General features: G+C 50.7%; 1 protein-coding gene across 3 annotated transcripts in view; it reads right to left on the reverse strand.

Moving 5' to 3' along the window:
• Positions 1–18927, reverse strand: part of NCKIPSD (NCK interacting protein with SH3 domain) — a 32326-nt gene extending 13399 nt beyond the window's left edge. For 2 of the 3 annotated variants that reach the window (XM_015875364.3, XM_085516368.1), the window contains exons 1-5: positions 18724–18927; positions 9374–9486; positions 8489–8684; positions 4846–4933; positions 2212–2840 (exon numbers count right to left, since the gene is read on the reverse strand). In XM_015875364.3, coding sequence (XP_015730850.1) covers positions 2212–2840; positions 4846–4933; positions 8489–8684; positions 9374–9486; positions 18724–18894 — 1197 coding nt within the window. In that variant the 5' untranslated portion in view covers positions 18895–18927. Of the gene's footprint in view, positions 1–2211; positions 2841–4845; positions 4934–8488; positions 8685–9373; positions 9487–17505; positions 17602–18723 lie in introns of those variants that run through there. The other variant, XM_015875365.2, reaches the window with a different exon arrangement.
• Positions 18928–19786: the final 859 nt, after the last annotated feature.

Raw genomic sequence — 19786 nt, forward strand, 5'->3', positions numbered from 1 at the left:
CTGTCACCACCCTGCTGGAGCTCTGGCTGGTTTTTGAGGATGCTAAAGAACCCAAGAAGCCTCACTCAAACAGTCTGCACCCCTTTTTGCTTACTGCTTGCCATTACCTAAAGCCAAGCCAGTCAAACCAACACTCCTGAAGCCATGGGAACAAGACTTGTACCCAAGTCTTTTCTGGATCACAGAACTGTAGCACTGACAATCAGAGCACGAGTGGAACAGGCACACCGTGACTGCCAAGCAAAGGGGTGTGCAGCACCTTTTGGGAACCCCACGGCCTTCTGGGGAGAATAGCTCCGAGTTTATTAACTGCAACGTTTAATCTGCTTTATTAGAGCCAGGATTGCCAGTAATTTGCTTTGTGGTATTTGGGGTGTGAACTAATTAAGACCCTGATTCAGTGGTTCAATTATATAATTAAAGAAGCGTTCTTGTCGGGGCTGCTCATTACATAACGTTTGCTGAGCAGATAACGAAGGAAGGAAGGCACAGTTCAGTTTTAACAGCAGACCCAGCCTGTGTGATGCTATGGGAAGCTGGGGATGGCCAAGTAGGGAGCTGCAAGGCTGGGGCTTGGACAGCATGAAGGCTGCTCCTCCAGCAATTAGCACACAGAGGATCCATCAAAGCACTAATGCATTCCTCCCCCTTCTGCACTCACATTTCTTTCAATATCTCGCTAAGGGGTAGAGCCAAATGAGTCAGCTCTGAGAGTGCTCACTGTGCTGACTGCCATTATCCTGGGCAAGCAAAGGGACAAAGGCTCCCTTGGAGGAAAGATAAACCCCAGAGAAGCATTTGTGGTTTGTTAAAGCCGTTCCTCCTTTAAGCACAGCCAAACTCAAGAACTAAGTGGAAGAGAAGGTGTGATGCTGCCCCAGCAGAAGGCCCTTCTCGCCCTCCTAAAAGCCCACTTTTAGGCAGGCACCTGGCAGATGAGGAGCAGTGTGAATGGAAACGGCACAGAGCTTCCACCTTCAGAGCACGCTGGGAATAAGAGCAAGGTAATGGATTCCGGGATTGATTCAGTAAACCAGTGATCTGACTTCAAATTAAGACTGGAACAGGAGCAGGAAGGACATAACTAATTAAAGACTGCAGCACAAGAGGTTGAAACGGGTATTGTATCTGCTGTAACTGGAGCAAAGTTTTAATCAAGGGCGATATCTCACTTATGGAAAGAAAAAAAAGAAAAACAACCTTGAAAAAAATATGCAGAAGAAGCAACAACCACATATTTGCATGGAGTGGAGTGCAGGGGGATTTCAGAAGTTACAAATTAAAGACAAACCGCCCTTGACCTAGAACAGACAGCTCAGCAACAACCCTGCATGGGAACCCCTGAGACGATGGAACGATTTGGTATAATGAACAACACAACGTCTGCATTAATAGCCTGCACCGTCACACGGTGCTCGAGGAGCCAACCACTTGCAATGACACACAACTGGCAGGGCTGGTCTCCAACAACAGCAGGAAAACCAAAGCCTGGAGCCAGGTGAGGTGCTACCGGCAGCATGACGGGATGACTCCAGTGGAATTATGCTTACTGCATCCTGAGAACAGGTGTTAAAGATGATAATAATATCCCAGCCTTGTCCAAGATCCTAATAACAGAAAACGGAACTTCTCCAAAATGAGTCAGAGCCGGAATATTTGCTTGAAACAGCCCAAAATTTGTGCTGAATCGCACACTGACACCGCACTGTTACTGAAGAGGGAAGCAATTAACCATTGGGTCCCAGCCACAACCTGGGAACTGCTGATTGCTCATAGCACACTATTCAGTGAGACAGTTAGCTAGATTATGATTCCACCTACAGTTGGAATGCCATAGTTTTCATATTCAAATGCCTTGGAAGGGTTTGTTATAATCGTGCTGTTAGCAATGGAATTCCATCTCAGATGTCAATATGAAATGCACACCTTGGGGCTGTGTTTAACCAGTGGGAGCTGAAATTTACAATCTCCCCAACTAAGGCATAGGGCAACCCAGATGCACTTTGCTATTTTAACAACTGCTGCAGGAAGCATTCCTTCATTTCCCCCCTTGAGTGCCTGTAATGGAGGAAGGAGGAGAATGTGATCGTTTGGTACAAGGTTTAGAACAAGGTTATCATAATACTCCTCCAGTGGAGGAACTTCTATTGTCCTCACTGCACTACCCCAACCCTTGGCACCAGCCAGTCAGCAAAGCTCTGCATGTATTACCTTACTCTCCACTACGGAGATGAGGATCTGCTCCATGATGCCGCTGGTTGCCGGGACCAAGGTCTGGATGTGGCCGATGACCACCCCAATGGCCACACGTGACAGCTCATAGCTGAGGTGGGTGTTTCTGCGGACCAACTCAATCAGTTCGGCACCTATGGTCTTGGGGACAGATGCCACCAGCCCACTGGGTTCTGGAGGTACTGGCTCCACCACAGCAGCCTTCTTATCTTCGAGACAGAGAGAGCTGAATGATTCCAGGTTTGTGGGGGTCGCTGCTGCAGCTTTCTTGCCCTGCAGAGTCTTCTCCCCATCTGCAGCATGGGACCTCGGGGCCCCCACTTCAGATGGTGGTGCTGGGGCAGCTCGTTTGGTCTGAGGGGATTTGCTGGCTCCATCCTTTGGGGAAGATGTGTAGCGGGAATGGGCTGCGGGGCCGGTGTCCAGGTTGCGTGTGATGGTGGTGTGCACACTGCGGCTGGGGACGGGTGGAGGTGTGGTGGCAGGGCTGGAGGCAGCCGTGGGCAGAGCTGCATCTGAAGCAGAGGAAGGGGTGTACAGGGTGTCCAGGGACGTGGTGCTCACCGAGGAGGCACTGGAAGCTGACCCAGGGATAATTTCCACGGCATCTGAAAGAGAACAATTAAAATGCCTTAGCAACAGCATCAAAGGGAAAAAGAACAAACAAATTGCTACAGCGCAGTCCATTAAAAGGCTCATTGTGCATGCACCAGAGCAGCTTAACTCCTCTTCCTGCCTCACTTATCTCAAAGCAAAATTGTACCGAGTTCCCTCCGGAGCATTCCCACACAATCACCTCTTTAGAAGGGGGAAAACTGCTCTATTGAGATGAATATCCTTCAAAGGGCTTAGTGTTTCACACCCGGAACGGGAGGGAAGAAGAAACAGGACTAAGGGACAGAAGAAGCCTTCTCCCCATGGCATAGCAAGGGCCTTTTTCCTGCGCTCAGGATATGAGCCATCACTTTGAATACCGGTGCCTGCAGGATGTGTGCTGGCACAGGCAGCTGTCAGCATCTCCCTCCTGCCCAGACCTCTCCCTGTGGCACTGACTGCACACCGCAGCCAGCACCGACAGCAGGGAAATATTTGGCTGACATGCATCTGTAGTTCCTCCTTCTCAGCACTCCTGAGCATTCGCTCACAACCCCACAGCCCCACTGGCACACGCTCCTCTCACAAGCCAATGCATTTTCTGCTCTACTTCTACGTGCTTCTCCAGCAATGCCTCACTCTGTCTGACCTTCCTAGGAAAAAAAATCCACTACAGCCAACCAAAGAGACATTGAGATTCTTCTTTCCCAGCATCCAGGCTAATATACACTTGTACCAAACTACGCCCAGTATCTTTTGGGGGCAGAAACATAACTGAGCCCTTCCCTGACTGTGAAAATGGACATTTACTTGGGCAGACATTGGGATGTCTTCACCCAGGGCTTGGAGAGAACAGCTAACGGTGGCTCTAGTGGAGCACAAGTGACAGGGAGCCCAGCCCTTAGGGAAGGCAGCTTCACTCTGTTCAAGTGTTCCTGCAGCCTCGCAGAGTCTGGTTCGGGTTTGTTGGTAGGTCTTTTGTTTGTTTTTGATATAACTGCTTGTCCCCAGGAAGCTCCCCTTACCTTCGCGCTACACATCTTTACCCAGCACCAAGTGAGTGACTGGCAGGACAGCCCTGCAGAGCACCTGCCATGTGTCTCCCACTGAGCAATACATCCTACAGCCAACCCCAATTTCCTGCTGCCCTTTGTTTCTGGAGGCCACTGGGAGGAGGAGCATGAGCTGTGCAGAAAGGCCCCCTCCCTCCCATGGGGGCTCAGCATCCCTCTTTCTCCTTCCTCTTCACCCTGTTTCATTAAATCAAGATAATGAGTTCAAGGGAACTGACCTTTGCAAATTCCCACTACTACAGTGAAAATGACTCAGTATCATTAAGGGAGCCGGTGCCAGCCCCAGGTTTCCATCAACTATATACAACTCAACAGATCCATCCTACTTCCCACAGGGGAACATGGGTGAGTTTGACATGGGCCATGTGTCATCAACCACATATATCCATCTAAGCACAGAAGAGCAGGTGGGCATGTTGGCAGTAAGTCAGAGCATCGCTGCTTGTTTCCCCTCCAGTCCCTCTGTGCTGAGGGTGGGGAAGCTCCTGCACTGGCCCTGTGGTCCAGCTCTGCTCAGAGGCCCTGTAGGCAGAGCACACACAGCTGTGCCCTTGGCATTATTTCTGCTTCATACAGAGACCAGCTGATTCGGTGGAAATCTCATCTGACCACTGTACAAATAAAGCGCATGATGGACTGGGAGCCAAAAGCAGACCTGGGCCTGTCCCAGGAGCACTGCCAGTGAGCTCCCCCTGGTGAAGCAGTGCACTTAGCACAGCCCTGATAAAGTCCCTTTGCCTGCCTGGAAAAGCTCCACGGTGCTGCAGGAGAGACACAGCCCCACTGCTCCCATGTTGGCCAAGCAAGCCAGGCCAGCAGGCAGCAAGCCTTGTGCTGCATTCTCAGGCAGGAGGACGCCTGCCATACCTGGATGGCTGTGCCAGGCTTCCAGGGCCCTTGCAGCAGCAGGACCACAAAGGTTTCTCACCCCAGAAGTCGCCCTTACTTTTCAGGGGTGCGGCCATCTGTGCGTTCTTGCGTTTCTCTGGAGGTGGGGGGGTGATGGGAGCAGCACGTCGGGGCTGCGGCGGGATCTGCAAGGAGAGATTTCACAGCAATCAAAGGAGGCAGGCAATAAAGACATTCTGTTATGAAACCTTCTTCCTTGCGTGCGTAAATCTGCCCTTACATCTCTCTCACCGCTCTGGGAAGTTTTCTCAGGAGGATGGATTATTAATAGGCAGTTTCCTAGAAGAACAAAGCAGGGCTCACACCCGCTCCATCCCCTCCCCGTGACAGGAGGAGCAGCCCTTGTTTAATTGCTGCGTTCAGCAGCACACAGCACATGTCGTGTAGACCTGTCAAGCATTTACTCCTCCTTTCTTCCCAGCACAATCCCACACACTCACTACGGCTTTACATTACTCTCAATAGCTCCACAGAGGCTGCAAACAGAGCGCGTATTTAGGCACTCTTCTGGAGAGATCCATTACATCAGCCACAAATACCCTTGCAGAAAGACAAAGCCAAGGACTGGCGATGTGTAAATGCCTTTTCCACACTCTCATTGCTATTCCTGATAATGCAGGAGGGAAAAAATAGGATAGACCCTCTGTGCAATTCTACACGACCTATAGGAAAATCCATAGGGGGACTAAGGAGCACATTGCATCAATATCCCAACGCACCGGGTCAGGAGACAGGGTTCTGAGTCTCATGTGACTGCTGTGTTTCAGCAGCTGGCTGCCTGCAATGTGCCTCTGTGTTTATGGAGTGCTACAGTTGCTGCCTGCAACAAAACCATTCAGCTCTGAATGGGAAGAAGGAGGTGATGGCTGAAGGGACCAGCTGGAATCTGCTACAGAGGCATTGGGACCAATACACTGTTGATTTTCTAGGTTTCTCTAGCCCTGGAAGAGAAGTTTTCCTGTGAGCTGGGCACAGAGCAGCATGGTACAGCCCAGGTGCACAGGGCAGTGCTGCCCAACTCACAGCAAATGGAGACCGGGTACTGAGAAGTCTCTACTTTGAATGGCTCCAGAACAACAAGGAGAAAAAGCGTAGTGTCACACAGCATGTCACACCTTTCCAAGAGCCTTTAGCCCATTGAGTACAATGAGACACTGCTGCAAACCCCCAGGCTGAGCCCTGCTGTTATTGTCAATCCATCCCCCATCCTTATCTGCATGAAATGCTACGTGATACGAGCATCCAGAACTGGCTGGAATCCACAGAGTAGGTGCCTGCCCTTTAAAAATGACCCACGCTGGTCCAAGAAGAGCCTGCACAGCTGCGAGCACCAAAGCAGATGAGGAGGGACTGAACAATGCAAGGCTGGAGGGTTGCTCCAACACGCAGAATGTTCAGCTGTGCTAAAGGCAAAGCAGCAGCTAACAACCCGAGTTGGGGCTGCTTGGCACAGCACAGACACAGTTACAGGGGCAGTGGATTTAGCAGGCGTGGAGTTCAGAGCAGCAGCATGACATTATTTGGAGGCTGCTAAGGCTGGAACTGCTGGACTATTTCCAGGTTTCATTCTCCTTTCCAAATTTACTACATGAGTTTAACACAACTACTGCAGATTCATGTCTAAATTAACAGATGCAGAACTAATGTTAGTGCAGAGCCCTGCATAGCCTCACACGCAGGCGGCTCTCCAGCCCTGTGAATTCAGCCCCAGAAGCAGTGAGGGGAATGTGAAGCATCAAATGCATTTCACCCCCAGACATGGAGGTGACAGATGACCATCCCCTTTCCGGCCCCATGCTCCAGAGTGGGTTTGAGCAGAGAATGGCAAGCATCAAAACACCAAGGGAAGGAGGAGAGAATGGAGGAAGCATCTCCCATCCTGTGCTGCTCTATGGGGAAGGAGCAGAGACTCGGCATGGTGCCACCTCCACGCATTTCAGCCAGTTCAGCCTCCAGGGGAACAAAGCTACCGAGAAAAAATTTGCACTTCAAATTCTGTTCATGTTTTTATATGCAAACATAAAACGCACCCAGTGAAAAACATGCCTTGACTTCTGCTTTTCTGGAGTTGCTGAGAAAATGTAATTTTCAGCAAGTCTCTCAGACAGCTACATAACCAGACACAGTGGAAGAAAGCAGTGATGTTTCCTCCATTTCCTATTTCTAAACCATACAGGAAACCCCTCTGCTGAGCAGCCATAACCTCAACAAGCCCTTTCAGCACAGGGCTAAGCTGGAATCTTTTTGGCTGCATCCTTGGCGCCAACAGACAGAAACAGCTCTGTTAGCCAACAGGTCCATCCTGCTTCTTTTTGGCAAGCAACCAAAGCACAGACCAGATAGAGATGGGAAATCAGTGTGGTGAATGGGCCTTCAGGTGCTCCGTATCCTGAGCTTATAACATAGAGCCTTGAGAACTGGTTTGGGCGCCCAGAGAAGAAAACTAACAGTAAGAAAAATGGAGTTTGTAGGGATTACTGCATTCCACACAAGCTGGAGCTACCTTTCCACTCTGGGAACTTGTAATTCTTTACATGCAAAAACAGCCTCATGTGCTGCAGTGACAGTGTATCAGTGCCTTATAAGCACTGCCTATCTCAGATAATGGTGTGGAGATGAAGACAAACTACAGCGTACATGCTCATCTATAGGAGAAAAAAAAATCAGTGTGCTCAGCCCTGCTTAGCCTTTAGCCCTAAAACACAGCTGTACCCACACAGCATAATTGGCCACATCACTCTCCCTCAACAACTGCTGCATCTGTCCTTGTCCTTGGCTACTTCACTGAAGCCTTGCCGATGCCACGCATTAACCTTGGAATTGTATAACACTTATGGCAGTTTGCTTTTTACATATAAATCATATTCCCCTGCATCCTACCTTCAATTTATCACGACAACAAGCATTCAGACAAAGTGGGGTCTTTGTTTCTTCATGATTGTGCAGTAAACATTGGCACCCACAGCAGATAAACACTTAAGAACCAAAGATCTCACAGTGCAGATTTGAAAAGGGGGAAACAAAGCAGTGCAGAGTGTGTGGAGGAAGCTCTGCAGCTCACATCAGTGCTGCTTTGAACCACCGTACCATGGAATGGCCTGGGCTGAAAAGGACCTCCAAGATGATCCAGTTCCAACCCCCTGCTGTGTGCAGGGTCACCAACCAGCAGCCCAGGCTGCCCAGAGCCACATCCAGCCTGGCCTTGAATGCCTGCAGGGATGGGGCATCCACAGCCTCCTTGGGCAACCTGTTCCAGTGCGTCACCACCCTCTGAGTGGAAAACCTCCTCCTAAGATCCAGCCTAAACCTCCCGTTGTCTCAGTTTAAAACCATTTCCCCTTATCCCCCTTGTTTTGCAAAGGGTTCTATGGGAAGCACACAACTCTTTTTAGAAAGCCCTCAGGAAACAGTCACTCAATCCAGAGCACAGCTTGCACTGTAAGGTCTTGGACCCTCAAGGATCCCAAAGGTCATCACAAGAGTGAACAACGAAGGACAGTTCCAGGCTTCACAGACACAGCACAGGATCAGTTTACTGCACCCAGGGACACAGTGCCATAGCCTCAGGCAAGCAACACAACACTTGCTCTGAGACTTCAGCTACAAAAGCATCTTATTAAACAAGCCAAGCAGCATTATCCCACTCAAGGAGGAACACGAAGGCGCCCAGCTGCCATTACCTGATAGGGGCCCTCATCCTCAAACTCAGTGTTTGGCAGGCTGTGGTGCCGCTCGTACCCGGTCCGGCACACACCATTGGGCTGTCGTGCTGCATCCAGGTGGTGGTCGCTGGAGGACTGTGTCATAACCATCCCCTGAGGGGTGGGAGAGTGGCTTTTGCGGGACACGGTCTCTTTCCGGTGATGGATCAGCTTTCTGAAAAGGAACCATGACATCAGGAAGAGCAAAGCTTAAGGAAAGGGGTGACATGATCTATTGCTTCGGGGTTACGTATACCGGAATTGGTTATATTACTCCCAACGCCAACGCCAGTTTCATTAACAACTAAGGAAGCACTTCAAGGGGAGGAAGGAAGAGGCTTTGCAAGAAGCCCATGATTTATTCATCGCTTCACTGGAGAAAAATGTCACTTCCTCAAGGGAGAGTCACATATTGCATTGCAAGCTCCAGAAATTGCCTGCACTTTAGAATCCCTGTTCAGCTGAGATTAAACCAGCGTTTCTCAGTGCAGAGGGCGAGGTGTCAGAGCAGGGAAAAAATAAAACCCTCCTCACAGGCAATTATTTGAGAACGCTTTAAGGGCCCTGTGCCACAGAGCCAACCACTGCCACTGCTCCTGGCAGGCAGAGAGGAGAAAAGAGCAGGAGAGGTTCTGGATTTCTCCTCTAAGCATACAGCCTCTTCCTGCACCTGAGGGTGCAAGGACCGAAGCACCATTATACTTGATGTGAAGGACTGGAGCCCCAGCAGCTATCAGCAAAAAGCACTGGAAAGCTCTATGGGCACAGCACTTTGCAGCAGGGGGACTCACATTGGTGGTGGCCATTTCTATCCCCATGCCCTCCCATCACACCACCCACCCCATCCAGCACCGTCCCACTCACTGCAGGACATCCCTCTGCTCCAGGTTGTATTTCCCTCCGTTCTTCATGGCAGCATTGTGCACAGCCTCGATGGCACGGTCGATGGACTGGAGGACCACATCCTGCTCCAGCACCTGAGAAATGCAACATCCCACCCGTTAACCTATTGCATCAGCTGTGACTTGAACTTATGTACTGTTGGAGCTTACAGCAGGATGGACAGCAGCGCAACCCAGCTCCTGCTGCTCTCACCACCCTGCTCCAGGGCAGGCACATAACCACAAACACCACAGCCCTAAAGTCTGGTGCCTTTCAGAGTCGCTTTGCTCCATGTTTGCATATTTGCTCGTTTTCTTTCTGCTGCTTGTTTTGCAACTTGGTGGCTTTTCCAAATCCCCACACCCAAACTGTCATAGCAACACTTAATCCTTCTGCCAGCCCGGCTCAGCTGACATACACGCCAGCCTTGAGACAAGACATACCCGACACACAGCAATCACATAGTTGCTTAGGTTGGAAAGGACCTTAAAGCCCACCCAGCTCCAACCTCATGCTGCATCCAACCTGGCCTTGAGCACACCCATGGATGTGGCAGCCACAGCTCTCTGGTAAGGATGTTATTCCACCTTTCACACTGCCATCCCCATGGTCTATGCAAGCACTGCTCCCCATCCCTGCCTGCATGCTGGCAGTGCTGGCCATGCCGTAACACTGCCATCCCACTGCACCACGGCAACCCATAGGCACTGCTGCCCTTCTACACAGCACAGCATTCTTACACTGACAGAACAGCGCTGTGACAACCAGCTTTTTGCTGCCGTGCTCTTCCCTGTGCTTTCCCACCCAGCCCTCCATTAACACAGCCCTGGCAGAAGGGCTTGAATTCAAAGCACAGCATTAACTTGCTGCTCGCTGAGCTGTGCAGATGGCAGATCCTCAGCTCAGTCACAGCTGAGACACGGGGCACCCACAGCCCTGCAGACGAGCTGCCCTCCAGGCGGCCCTTACATCTCAATTAGATCCCAGAATATCAGAAAGAAAACCAAATTTCTCCCTCCATAGCCCAGCAGAGGAGAATTACAGAAGCATCAATAAATCATTATTTCCTCTCTCCTTGCTAATAACATGAGCAAACAGAGGACCTCCTTGGGGCCACCTGCCGATTTCCTTCTGTCCCACGTGGCACCTCCCTCACTGCCTGGATTTCTCCTCAAATACCAGCCCGTGCTGTTTAAACGCAGTCACACAGAAGAGCTTGCCCAATAGCCCAGAATAACCACACCTTTATGAAAGGCAAACAGGTTGACAGCTGCACCATGCATGCAAGACCCCCCATCTGTATGAGCAGCCCACAAACACAGGGCGGGCTGAGCCAGGGACACACGGCAGCATCCAAGCAGGGCTGCAGGCTGCACCACCACGTCATGCTCTCACAGCACCACGACAGAGGACAGACAAAGTTTTGTCTCTGGTGACAGCTCTGTTTGCTCACAGCTGCACTGACACTGTTGGTTCTGGGCTGTGACCCTGCTGGCACACGCAGGCACGGACTGGCTCTTTGTTGCTCACACCAGAGACCATCACCATCTCTGAGGTCACTTGCAGTCTGTCCCCAGTCACCGCCCGGCCGTCTGCACGCTGTAATCCTTCCAGATCTAAATGATTGCTGCAGTGATTTACAAAAAGCCAGCTGGCCTTTGTTCTACAGCTCCGTGGCACAGCAGCGTACAGATACGAGTTCCCCCTTCCGAACCACACAGCTCACACAGAAGTAACAGAACTCAGCCCTTTTAGTTTGCTTTTGGAAATTCAGATGCTTTCTCTTCCCCTTTTTGCAGCCCCAATCAGAACGCTTCAGTCCCTGGGTTGTCAGCCAAAGAGACAGGCATTCACTTACTCCTGTTGGTACAAAGAAACCGTGCCTCGTAGCACTTCAACACACACCATAAAAATGCATTAGGAACAACAGGCAACTGCCCTGACTGCAGAGCAAATAGGATGAGCAATGCCCCTAACCAACATGCAGCATCCCTGCCGAGCAGTGAGCAAACAAAGACAAGGCTGAGCCCTGCTGACAAAGAGCCGGCCCGCAGACAGCCCTGTGCTCCCACTGACAGCAGCTGCTGGAGCAGACAGCACAAATGGGAAATGAAGAGAAGGGAGAGAAAGGGAAAGGGCTTCTGTTGTGCAAATCCTGCTAAAGCAGGAGGCAGAGCTCCTTGAGAGATGTGCAAACCAGGGCAGTGCAGGCACTCGGAATACACCAAGTCCTACAGGCAGTGGAGGGGGCACGGCCACCAAACCGCAATGGGGCTGCAGCCTGAGCTGGCTGAGTGGAGCTGTTGCTGTTATCAGTTCTCCAGGGGATGTCCTGCTGTCTGCCCCAGGTAAAGAGCTGGCAGACAGAGAGCCCGGGATTTAAGGTTTGGCTGCTCAGCATCCTTCTGGCACAGGGTTTGCAAGATGAGTCAGCATCAGGGTATGATCAAGTAATGGTCACTGCATCTGTGCAGGGGGGAAACAAGACAAATGACATGCATGTATCTTAGAGCTAACGCCTATACTGAAAAGGAAATTGCTGATAGTCCCTGCATTGTAGAAGGCTCAGGGTTAAGAACAGGATATATAAAAGTGGAAGAAAAGTCACTGCAGTGAAGTGCAAGAAGCTATTTGAGGACTGCTGATGTATAAGCAGCTCCAAACCAACAGTCCGGATGGCCCTCACCTCTCAGTGAGACTCAGTACAGCTCCCAGGTGACTCACACGCAGTTATCTTAAGCACATCAAGAAAAAAAATAGATCTACATTGGTTACATTTTTTTGTCATGCTTAATTTCTAACTTCCCAGGGAGCTGGAGATGCCCGGGCCAGGCTGCAAGTCTCTTTGCAGCTGATCACATTTGCTGTTGCTTAAACAGGGGGTAAAGATGGAGCCCAGCAGAAACAAGTCTGGGAAGCCACGTAAGTCTCTGCCTCCTCTGCTGGTATTCAGTTGCTGTGCCAACAAGGATAGAGTGGAGGGGAAAGGAGATCCTTGAGGGCTGCTCCTGCTAATGGCTTTTCAGAGAGCACAATTACAAAGTCTCTCCAAAGTAGACAACTCTGAAAGAAAAGAGTAATTTCTGTATAATGCTTCTAGTGGAGCCCAGAACCATTTAAAGGCTGTGGAGGGAGCAGGTGCAGGACAGCAAAGGAAAAGGCACCAGAATGGCTGAAATGCAGAACACAGGCTGCGTTGTCGAGAGGTAGAGCATGCTAATTGGCCATAGAAAATAATCCCAGGCCTGCCAACGTGCTTATTTATTAAGAGCTGCTGCTGCAAGCAGATTTATTCCTGGTAAAGCGGATGCTTCTGCTGAGACACACAGCAAATTCAGGGAGTCAACACAATTGAGCTATCCTGGGACAACAATCAAGCTAATGTTAACTCTTGCTAAGAGAGAATGAAGATCTGTAGCTGCATCTCCCAACTAGAGCTGCTGTGTGCATGATTATAAAGGCAGAGCACAAACTGAAAACCACAAACCTCACCAGAACTGTAAGCTTGAGGCCCAGTGGCCTTGTGAGCTGCTTTTTGACTGGCAGATGGTGGGGGTGGACAACACATGATTTTTCTGGGCTGCAAAGCTGAAGACACAGCGACAGTTTCCACGCTGACCTACAAAAGTATCTTGAGAATTGCAAGTCGAGCTGTGTTTATCAGTGGAACGAGGCTAACTTGCTGTTATCACCAAATTCAGCTCAAGAACAGATACGGGGGTTTGCTTGAAGTTGTTTTTTTTTTCTCCCACCTCTTAGAGATTAAAGAGTTCAACTGGATTTGCTGACACTTCACCCACAGCAAAGCAAGAGGTGGGTCACAGAAGAAAAGCAATTCATTAGTGCCCACACTATCTGCAGGGAAAAAACCAGCCTGCTGCTCGAGCTGCAAGTTCTAATCCCAACTCCTTTTGCAGCTTAAAACGACACAGGCTCAGAAAACACGATGAAATTGGAACAGGAAGAGAACGACCTCTTAGGACATTGTGCTAAAGGCAGCAGAACAGCCATAATCCTGTTTTCCTCGCTGCCCAAAGCAGTGAAGAAGAGAAACCTAGATTTGTTGGACTGCTCGCTTCTCACGTACCAAACTTTCACCCCGGCTCATTTGCCTTGTTACAGCATTGATTTCTCACATCCACCTTTTCGCATGCCCCATTCACCCTCATCAGTCTCCATCTTGCTCAGCAGCACAAGGACAAATTAAAATGAACATATGCCAGAGAGGCTCTCATGTCCATTCAAAGGGAGACAAATCCCACAGGACAGGAGATGGCCAGGGCTCAGCTCAGCCCCATCAGAACAAGTGGGGCTCAGAGAACCCTCCGGTGCACAAGATCTCTATGGGGAAGAGAAGGGGTGGAAGCTGCCCCAAAGCCAGCAGCCCTCAGGGTACATGGCTGGGACAGCCCCTGCTGGCTCTCTCTCCCTTTATTGCCCTTTGAATGCCTGCAGGTGAAGCTGGCCGCCCTTCCATACTCATGCAGGGTACATAGTGATGGGATTCTGTAGATTAAGCTGATGGTTGGACCTGATGATCTTGAACGTCTTTTCCAACCTAGATGATTCTATACACCACACAGCCCAGCTGGTAGAGGGTCAGTGCTCCCCTACAACTCAACACAAAACCAACCACTGTCAACAGTGCTTTTGTTGGGAGAACATTTTGCTCAGACATCAGCACTGTATCACTGTGTTTAAAGGCTTCCAAAGTGACCAGAGCTCCATGTTACCTTGAGATCTTAAACTTCTAAATCAGATCTCAAGAATGAGAAGCTCAAGAATATAGCCATTCCAAATGTGATCCATGCACACAGACATCTCAGATGCTGTCCCATATCACAAGGGGAAGGCTTCTAGGAGCCAAAGACCACAGATAAAATATGCTTCTCAAAAATGGATGCTGGAGGGACTTGCTTCCAACCCTGATATAAAGAACTATATTGTGCAGCCTTTGGAATAATAACTTCACAATTATTTCAATGATGCAGTTCTCTCTTATCATCAAGCTGCCAAAGACATTCTCTAAATCAAGCCCAAAAGCAATTAAAGGGGATATATTTTTTCAGTCTAAATCAACACAGGCGATTCTAAAGCAGACAAAACTTTGTTACTCAGAACAACAGCACTTCAGGGGACGCAGTGTCAGATGGAAGAGCCTCCAGCTACAAACACTGACTCCACAAGGCTCAGGGAAATCCCTAAGCTTATACATTAAGTAGGTAAAGAACTCTTCTACTTATTGTTCCTACTTACTGTACTGGGTTTTAATGCAATTATTCTTTGCACATGCTAAGAAGGGTGGGCTTCCCTGATACATGAGCCTTGATGGCACATGGTGAGGCAGAACTCCATCCAGGGGCAGTGGTAACCCATTGCTGTAGGGTGCCCCCTTAGGAATAGGGCAGAAAGGAGGGCACTGCAGTCCTGTGAGACTCGGTGTGACTCACCAACACAGCATAACACACCTGATCTTGGACGGTCACATCATGTTACCCCTTCTTTCTTCTGCAAACACACATCCTTTTCTCAGGAAGGGATAGAAAAAGGCCATCTGTGAGCAGCCTCACTGGGTGCAGAGCTCACCGAGCTCACCCAAAATGGGGCTGTCACCACACGAGACTGCACGGTCACAATGGTTTGCATTTGTCTGCTTGGTGGGGAGCTTCAGCTTGATCTCTGCAGGCAGCCATCTGTTTCATCCCACAGCACACCCATTGTGGCACACTGACACTGCCCTGAGCTCAACTGACAGAGAGCTCCCAACCTTGAAAACCCGTCGACAGCAATTTGGATCTCCTGCTTGTGGCATGGGGCTGAGCCTGCAGGGCAGGACAGGCAGAGCCAGGCAACACTGAGCAAACCCAGGCCAGGAAAGCATTCAGGACCCATTTGTCCCCATCAAGCCCCACCAAAGAGGGTCACTATTTTGGGGATCTTACCACACCTCTATCCCTTTGTTTTCAGCTTAATACAAGAGAGATGGGGCCTGCTCTCAGATTTTTGTCTTGCAATGCACTGCCTCACTCATAGTGGGGAAAAAAATAAACCAAGAAATAATTAATAGCTATTGCTTGGAAGAGATCTATCCCGAATGTGGAACTGGTGATTTAGCAAGACGTGACCCACAGCCTGGAATTATCCAGCACACGCTCTGACAGACTTCTCTTTTGTCAGATTAAACCCTGTGAGCAGCTGAACAAACCCCAGTACCAGCACACGTTGGCGTTTCCAGGTCACGGGCACAGAAGCCAGCATCTCACAAACCACCTGCACGCCCAGGAGCTTCAGCTGAGCAGCCTGTGCAGGAAGAAGGAAGGCACAGCATGCAGGACCCCATCCAGCTACAACAAAAGGCAACAACCCAGGAGCAGGTTGATGTGCTCATGGCTACTTGCTGCACACCAGAGGCCATGCTCCCTTCACTCCCCAGTGAGGCCCTGGGCCTCAAGTGGGAGTCACTCCATAGAACTAAACCATCTTCTGTGTGAAGCCAGGAGACATGCTGGCACTGCTCTGCAGCAGGGCAGGGACCAATGTGCTCCTTGCACCTCCAGCATCCCATTTAATCACCTCCACCAGGCCTCGTGGCACAGCTGTGTGATCCTCAGCACACGGCATGACTTGAAAGCAGCTCCTTCCCTTCAGATGTGTGCACAAGATGCAACAAAGCAATCTCAACATACAGGCTCAGCAACAGAGCAGGCTGCAGCTCCAGCTTGCTATCTCTTAACCCACCTGCACACAGAGCTCTGCCAGAAGCCATGGCTTATAACGTTTTGGCTGTAGCTTTGACCACAAAGGGCATCAGCATCTGATAAGCCTAATTTTCTTATAGACTATCTAATGCTACAGTTGCACATGAAGGCTGCTGGCTCTTCTCTCCTTATGAAATACTCTCCCTGCTGGAATTTATCATCTTTCCAAGGCCTGGACTGGCAGCTCACGTGCTGCATGTGTAATCTTGAATGGGAATGACAAAGTTTAAACCCCTTCACAAGGGAGTATAGCCCTTAAAAATGCTGCTTATTTTTACATACATCTGAGGCATATAAGTAAAGGAAGAAAAAGAGGGGGTTGTTTCTGTTGCACAGAGATCTCTTAATGACCTTACCAGAGGGATTCAGCTGTTTTCAATGTTTCAGCTACTGAGAGACATAAATACCCGTTTATATGGGATTTGGCTTTCCCCACAGGAATTAATATGTCCCAGACCTAGCAGGGGATCCTCTTAGGTCAACCAACGACTATGATACTGTCTGCTCCCATCAAAGCCTTTCCTGGTGTGCAGCCTGCACCAAGCATAGAGGTTACTCTTCTTCTACAACAGCACTTAATAGTTTTTAACCAAAGTATCTTGAGTGAGAAGGACACATCCCCATGACCCCCAGAAGATACGTGACCAAGTAAAAACAGATGCTAAAGACCATTAGTATATTTCTACTTTAATCATTAAGAACTGTGGAAGAAGGCACAACTTCTGGCCAAGACGTCCAATATTTAGCTGCAGTAATTAGAAATGGTTAATTCCCCTGACTGTCATTTAATCTCAAGAATGAAACTTCATTTGGAAGCACTAGCAGCTCTGCTAGGATAGCACGTCTTATTGTGACAGCCCAGAGAATAAGGCCTCATTCTTTCAGCTCCTTACATGCACTGAGAAGCACAGCCTCAGCTGCAAAGCACTACCAGCTGCTTATTCTCCAAAATAAAACTTTATTTTTAGTCTAAGTGCTTATTCAGGATCTGTGCAAGCACTCTGATTAAGCTCTCACGCCCATTACAAGCTGTGGCAGATCTGGAATTGATGACACATGGCGATTGTGGCTTCCCAGCAGTGCAGGAGATGGTCAGTGCCACAGCCCTCTGCTCACCTTCTAATCCAACTCATATCAACACCAGCTCCAGGACGTGCTGCTGAACCAACTTGTTTGCTGTCCTGCTAGAAAAGCAGCCACATTTGCCCATAGCATGTGTCAATACTACAAAATGCATCAGAATGAAGGGGTTTCCTGCAAGCAAAGGGTGCTCACAGTTCACTCCTTCCCAAAGCCCCCCCTACTCTTCAGCTGAGGAATGAAACACCATCCCTGTGTCTATCCAACCAGGATTACCTGTGCTGTGCCTCTGTGCATTTGCTTATGCTGTAGGAGAACTCTAAGTTGTTGCTAGGCTGCGTGAAGCAGTCTTATTTTTATCACATGCCTGTTTGTTCCTGTGGAAAAAAAAAAGATAGAAAGAAAAAAGAGCAACCTGAGGCATCCTTAAAGTGCTCGCTGTGCTCTCAGCTACGTCCACGTCCTCACCAGAACAGCTCAGAGCTACCATTCCCCTCTTCAGCAAGCAAGGTTAACACCTTTGCTGAAACGGGGAGCATAGCCTGAGCCAGCACGGCCTGAAGGCAGGAAAACCTGCAAATCAGAAGGCAGCTGATGCTCCCAGCAGTGGGTGGCACCAGGAAAGCAGCCCTGTGCTCTCCCCGAGCATCACTGCAAGGGCTCAGAGCTGCTGCTGCCACTCACCTGGAACCTGACGCACTGCTGACAGCCCTGCCTCGCTTTACAATGGTGACTCCTGTTGGCCACTCGCTCTCCTTGCTAATCAGGAGCTTCGTTTTCCCTGTCGTGATTGGGGTGGAACTATTTGCCTTGCACAGGACCGTTACTAATTGGTAACGGTGCTTTTTTAAAGCTGAGGCTGGTCAGGAGGCTGACACACAGTGAATGGCCATGGCTCAGCTCAGCCAGAGGATGCTCTCACCCAGACAGGGCCCCACTGCCATGCAGGTTGGCTTCAGCTCATTAGAATCACACAGATGGGGCACTAACACAGCTGCAGGGCAGCGTTTTGAGTCCTGCTGCCTCATGCACCACTAGGAGAGCTCTGGCTCCAGAAACTTCACCGCCAAATGAAGATGAGAGGCTGCAGGAAAGGCTCATCTGCTTCCTGCCACCAGCTCCACAAGTACTGGGGAAGCTGCAGCTGAACTGAACGTCACAGGGTCACGAGCAGCTCTACCTCGGGGTCAGTGGGCAACCAACAGACCATCAGGGTCACCCAGAACAGATGGCGAGCGACCTCCGAGCACTTGGGGGGGCTACAGCAGAACATAACATGAATAACAAACATAAGTTCAAAGCAAGGTTTGGAAAGCACGAGCACGGCGGGGCGGTGTGGGAGGGCTGCTCCAGAGAGCTGCAGGGAGAAGGCTGCTATTAGTATGGTGAACACGGCATGTCACACCGATGGGAAATGGAATGGGGGCTGCAGGAGGGATAGCAGCACCCACACGGTCCTCCCTCCCTCCCCCCACCCCCGCCGCCCCCTCCCACCTGCAGCCGCTGTAGGTACGAGGCCGGCGCGTATCCCGTCTCCCCGGAGCCGGCCCTGGTGACGAGCCACCAATGCTGGTTGCTGCGCTCCAGCAGCAGGAAGGTCTCCCCGGCGGTGAACGGCAGCGAGTTGGGCTCAGCCGATCGGAAGCTGTACAGGGCCCGGTACATGGCTCCCACCGCTCCGCTCCGAGCAGCCGGACCGAGCCCCCGTGCGTCACCGCGGCGACACGCCCCTCCCCACGCCCACCAGCGGGACCACCCCTCGACGTGTCCCTGTTTGCAGGGCACCCTGGTGGTGCGGAGGGGAAGTGCTGCTGTTGGGGCTGAGCTCAGGGTGATCCTGCTCAGCAGAGGGCAGCAATGCCCCGCACATGGCAGCAATGCCCCGCACATACATGGTAGCAATGCCTCGCCGTGCTCTGCTCCTTCTTGGCAGCCACAAGTGTCCTATTGCGGGGCTGAAGAGTGAGCCATGCTCTGCTCTGAGGTTGGGGGGTTATTGAAGCAGCACCTCGCCTATAGGGCAGGGCTGTGATCGCATAGGACGTACATCCCTGTCCCCGCTGTGCTGCAGGAGCTGGTGCCAGGGGTGGGAATGGGCTGGTGCCAGCGCAGGGAACAGAATGAATGGGGAGAGATCGGGGCTTGGAACAGAACTGGGGCTGTGTTTCCGCAGAGATTAATTCGTGTCCCAGGGTGAGGTTTCCTCGCTCTGTACAACGTCAGATGTGTTTTCTGAGTGTGTCCTGCAGGGCTCCGTGTCCCGCATGGCACTGCCACCATCATGCAGAGCACAGAGCACTGTGTGTTGGGCGCAGGATGGAGCTGTCAGCACACAGACCCTGTGCCACAAAGCCAAGGGGCTGTAGGGAGTGAGTTAAGGTGGCCAGGTCTACTTCTGCCCCAGGTAGGAATGAAATAACCTACATGGTATGAGCAGCTGGAGCAGGAGTGGGGTGATGGTGATGGTGATGGTGGCCAAACCGCAGTGCAGAGGGTGAGGATGAGCCCCTGTGCTGTGTGGGGGGCAATGAGCGCTCAGAGCTCACCAGGAGCAGCT

This window comes from Coturnix japonica, chromosome 15 (genome assembly GCF_054131305.1).
Source record: "Coturnix japonica strain WE chromosome 15, WE-NBRP24, whole genome shotgun sequence".
Classification (NCBI taxonomy): domain Eukaryota; kingdom Metazoa; phylum Chordata; class Aves; order Galliformes; family Phasianidae; genus Coturnix; species Coturnix japonica.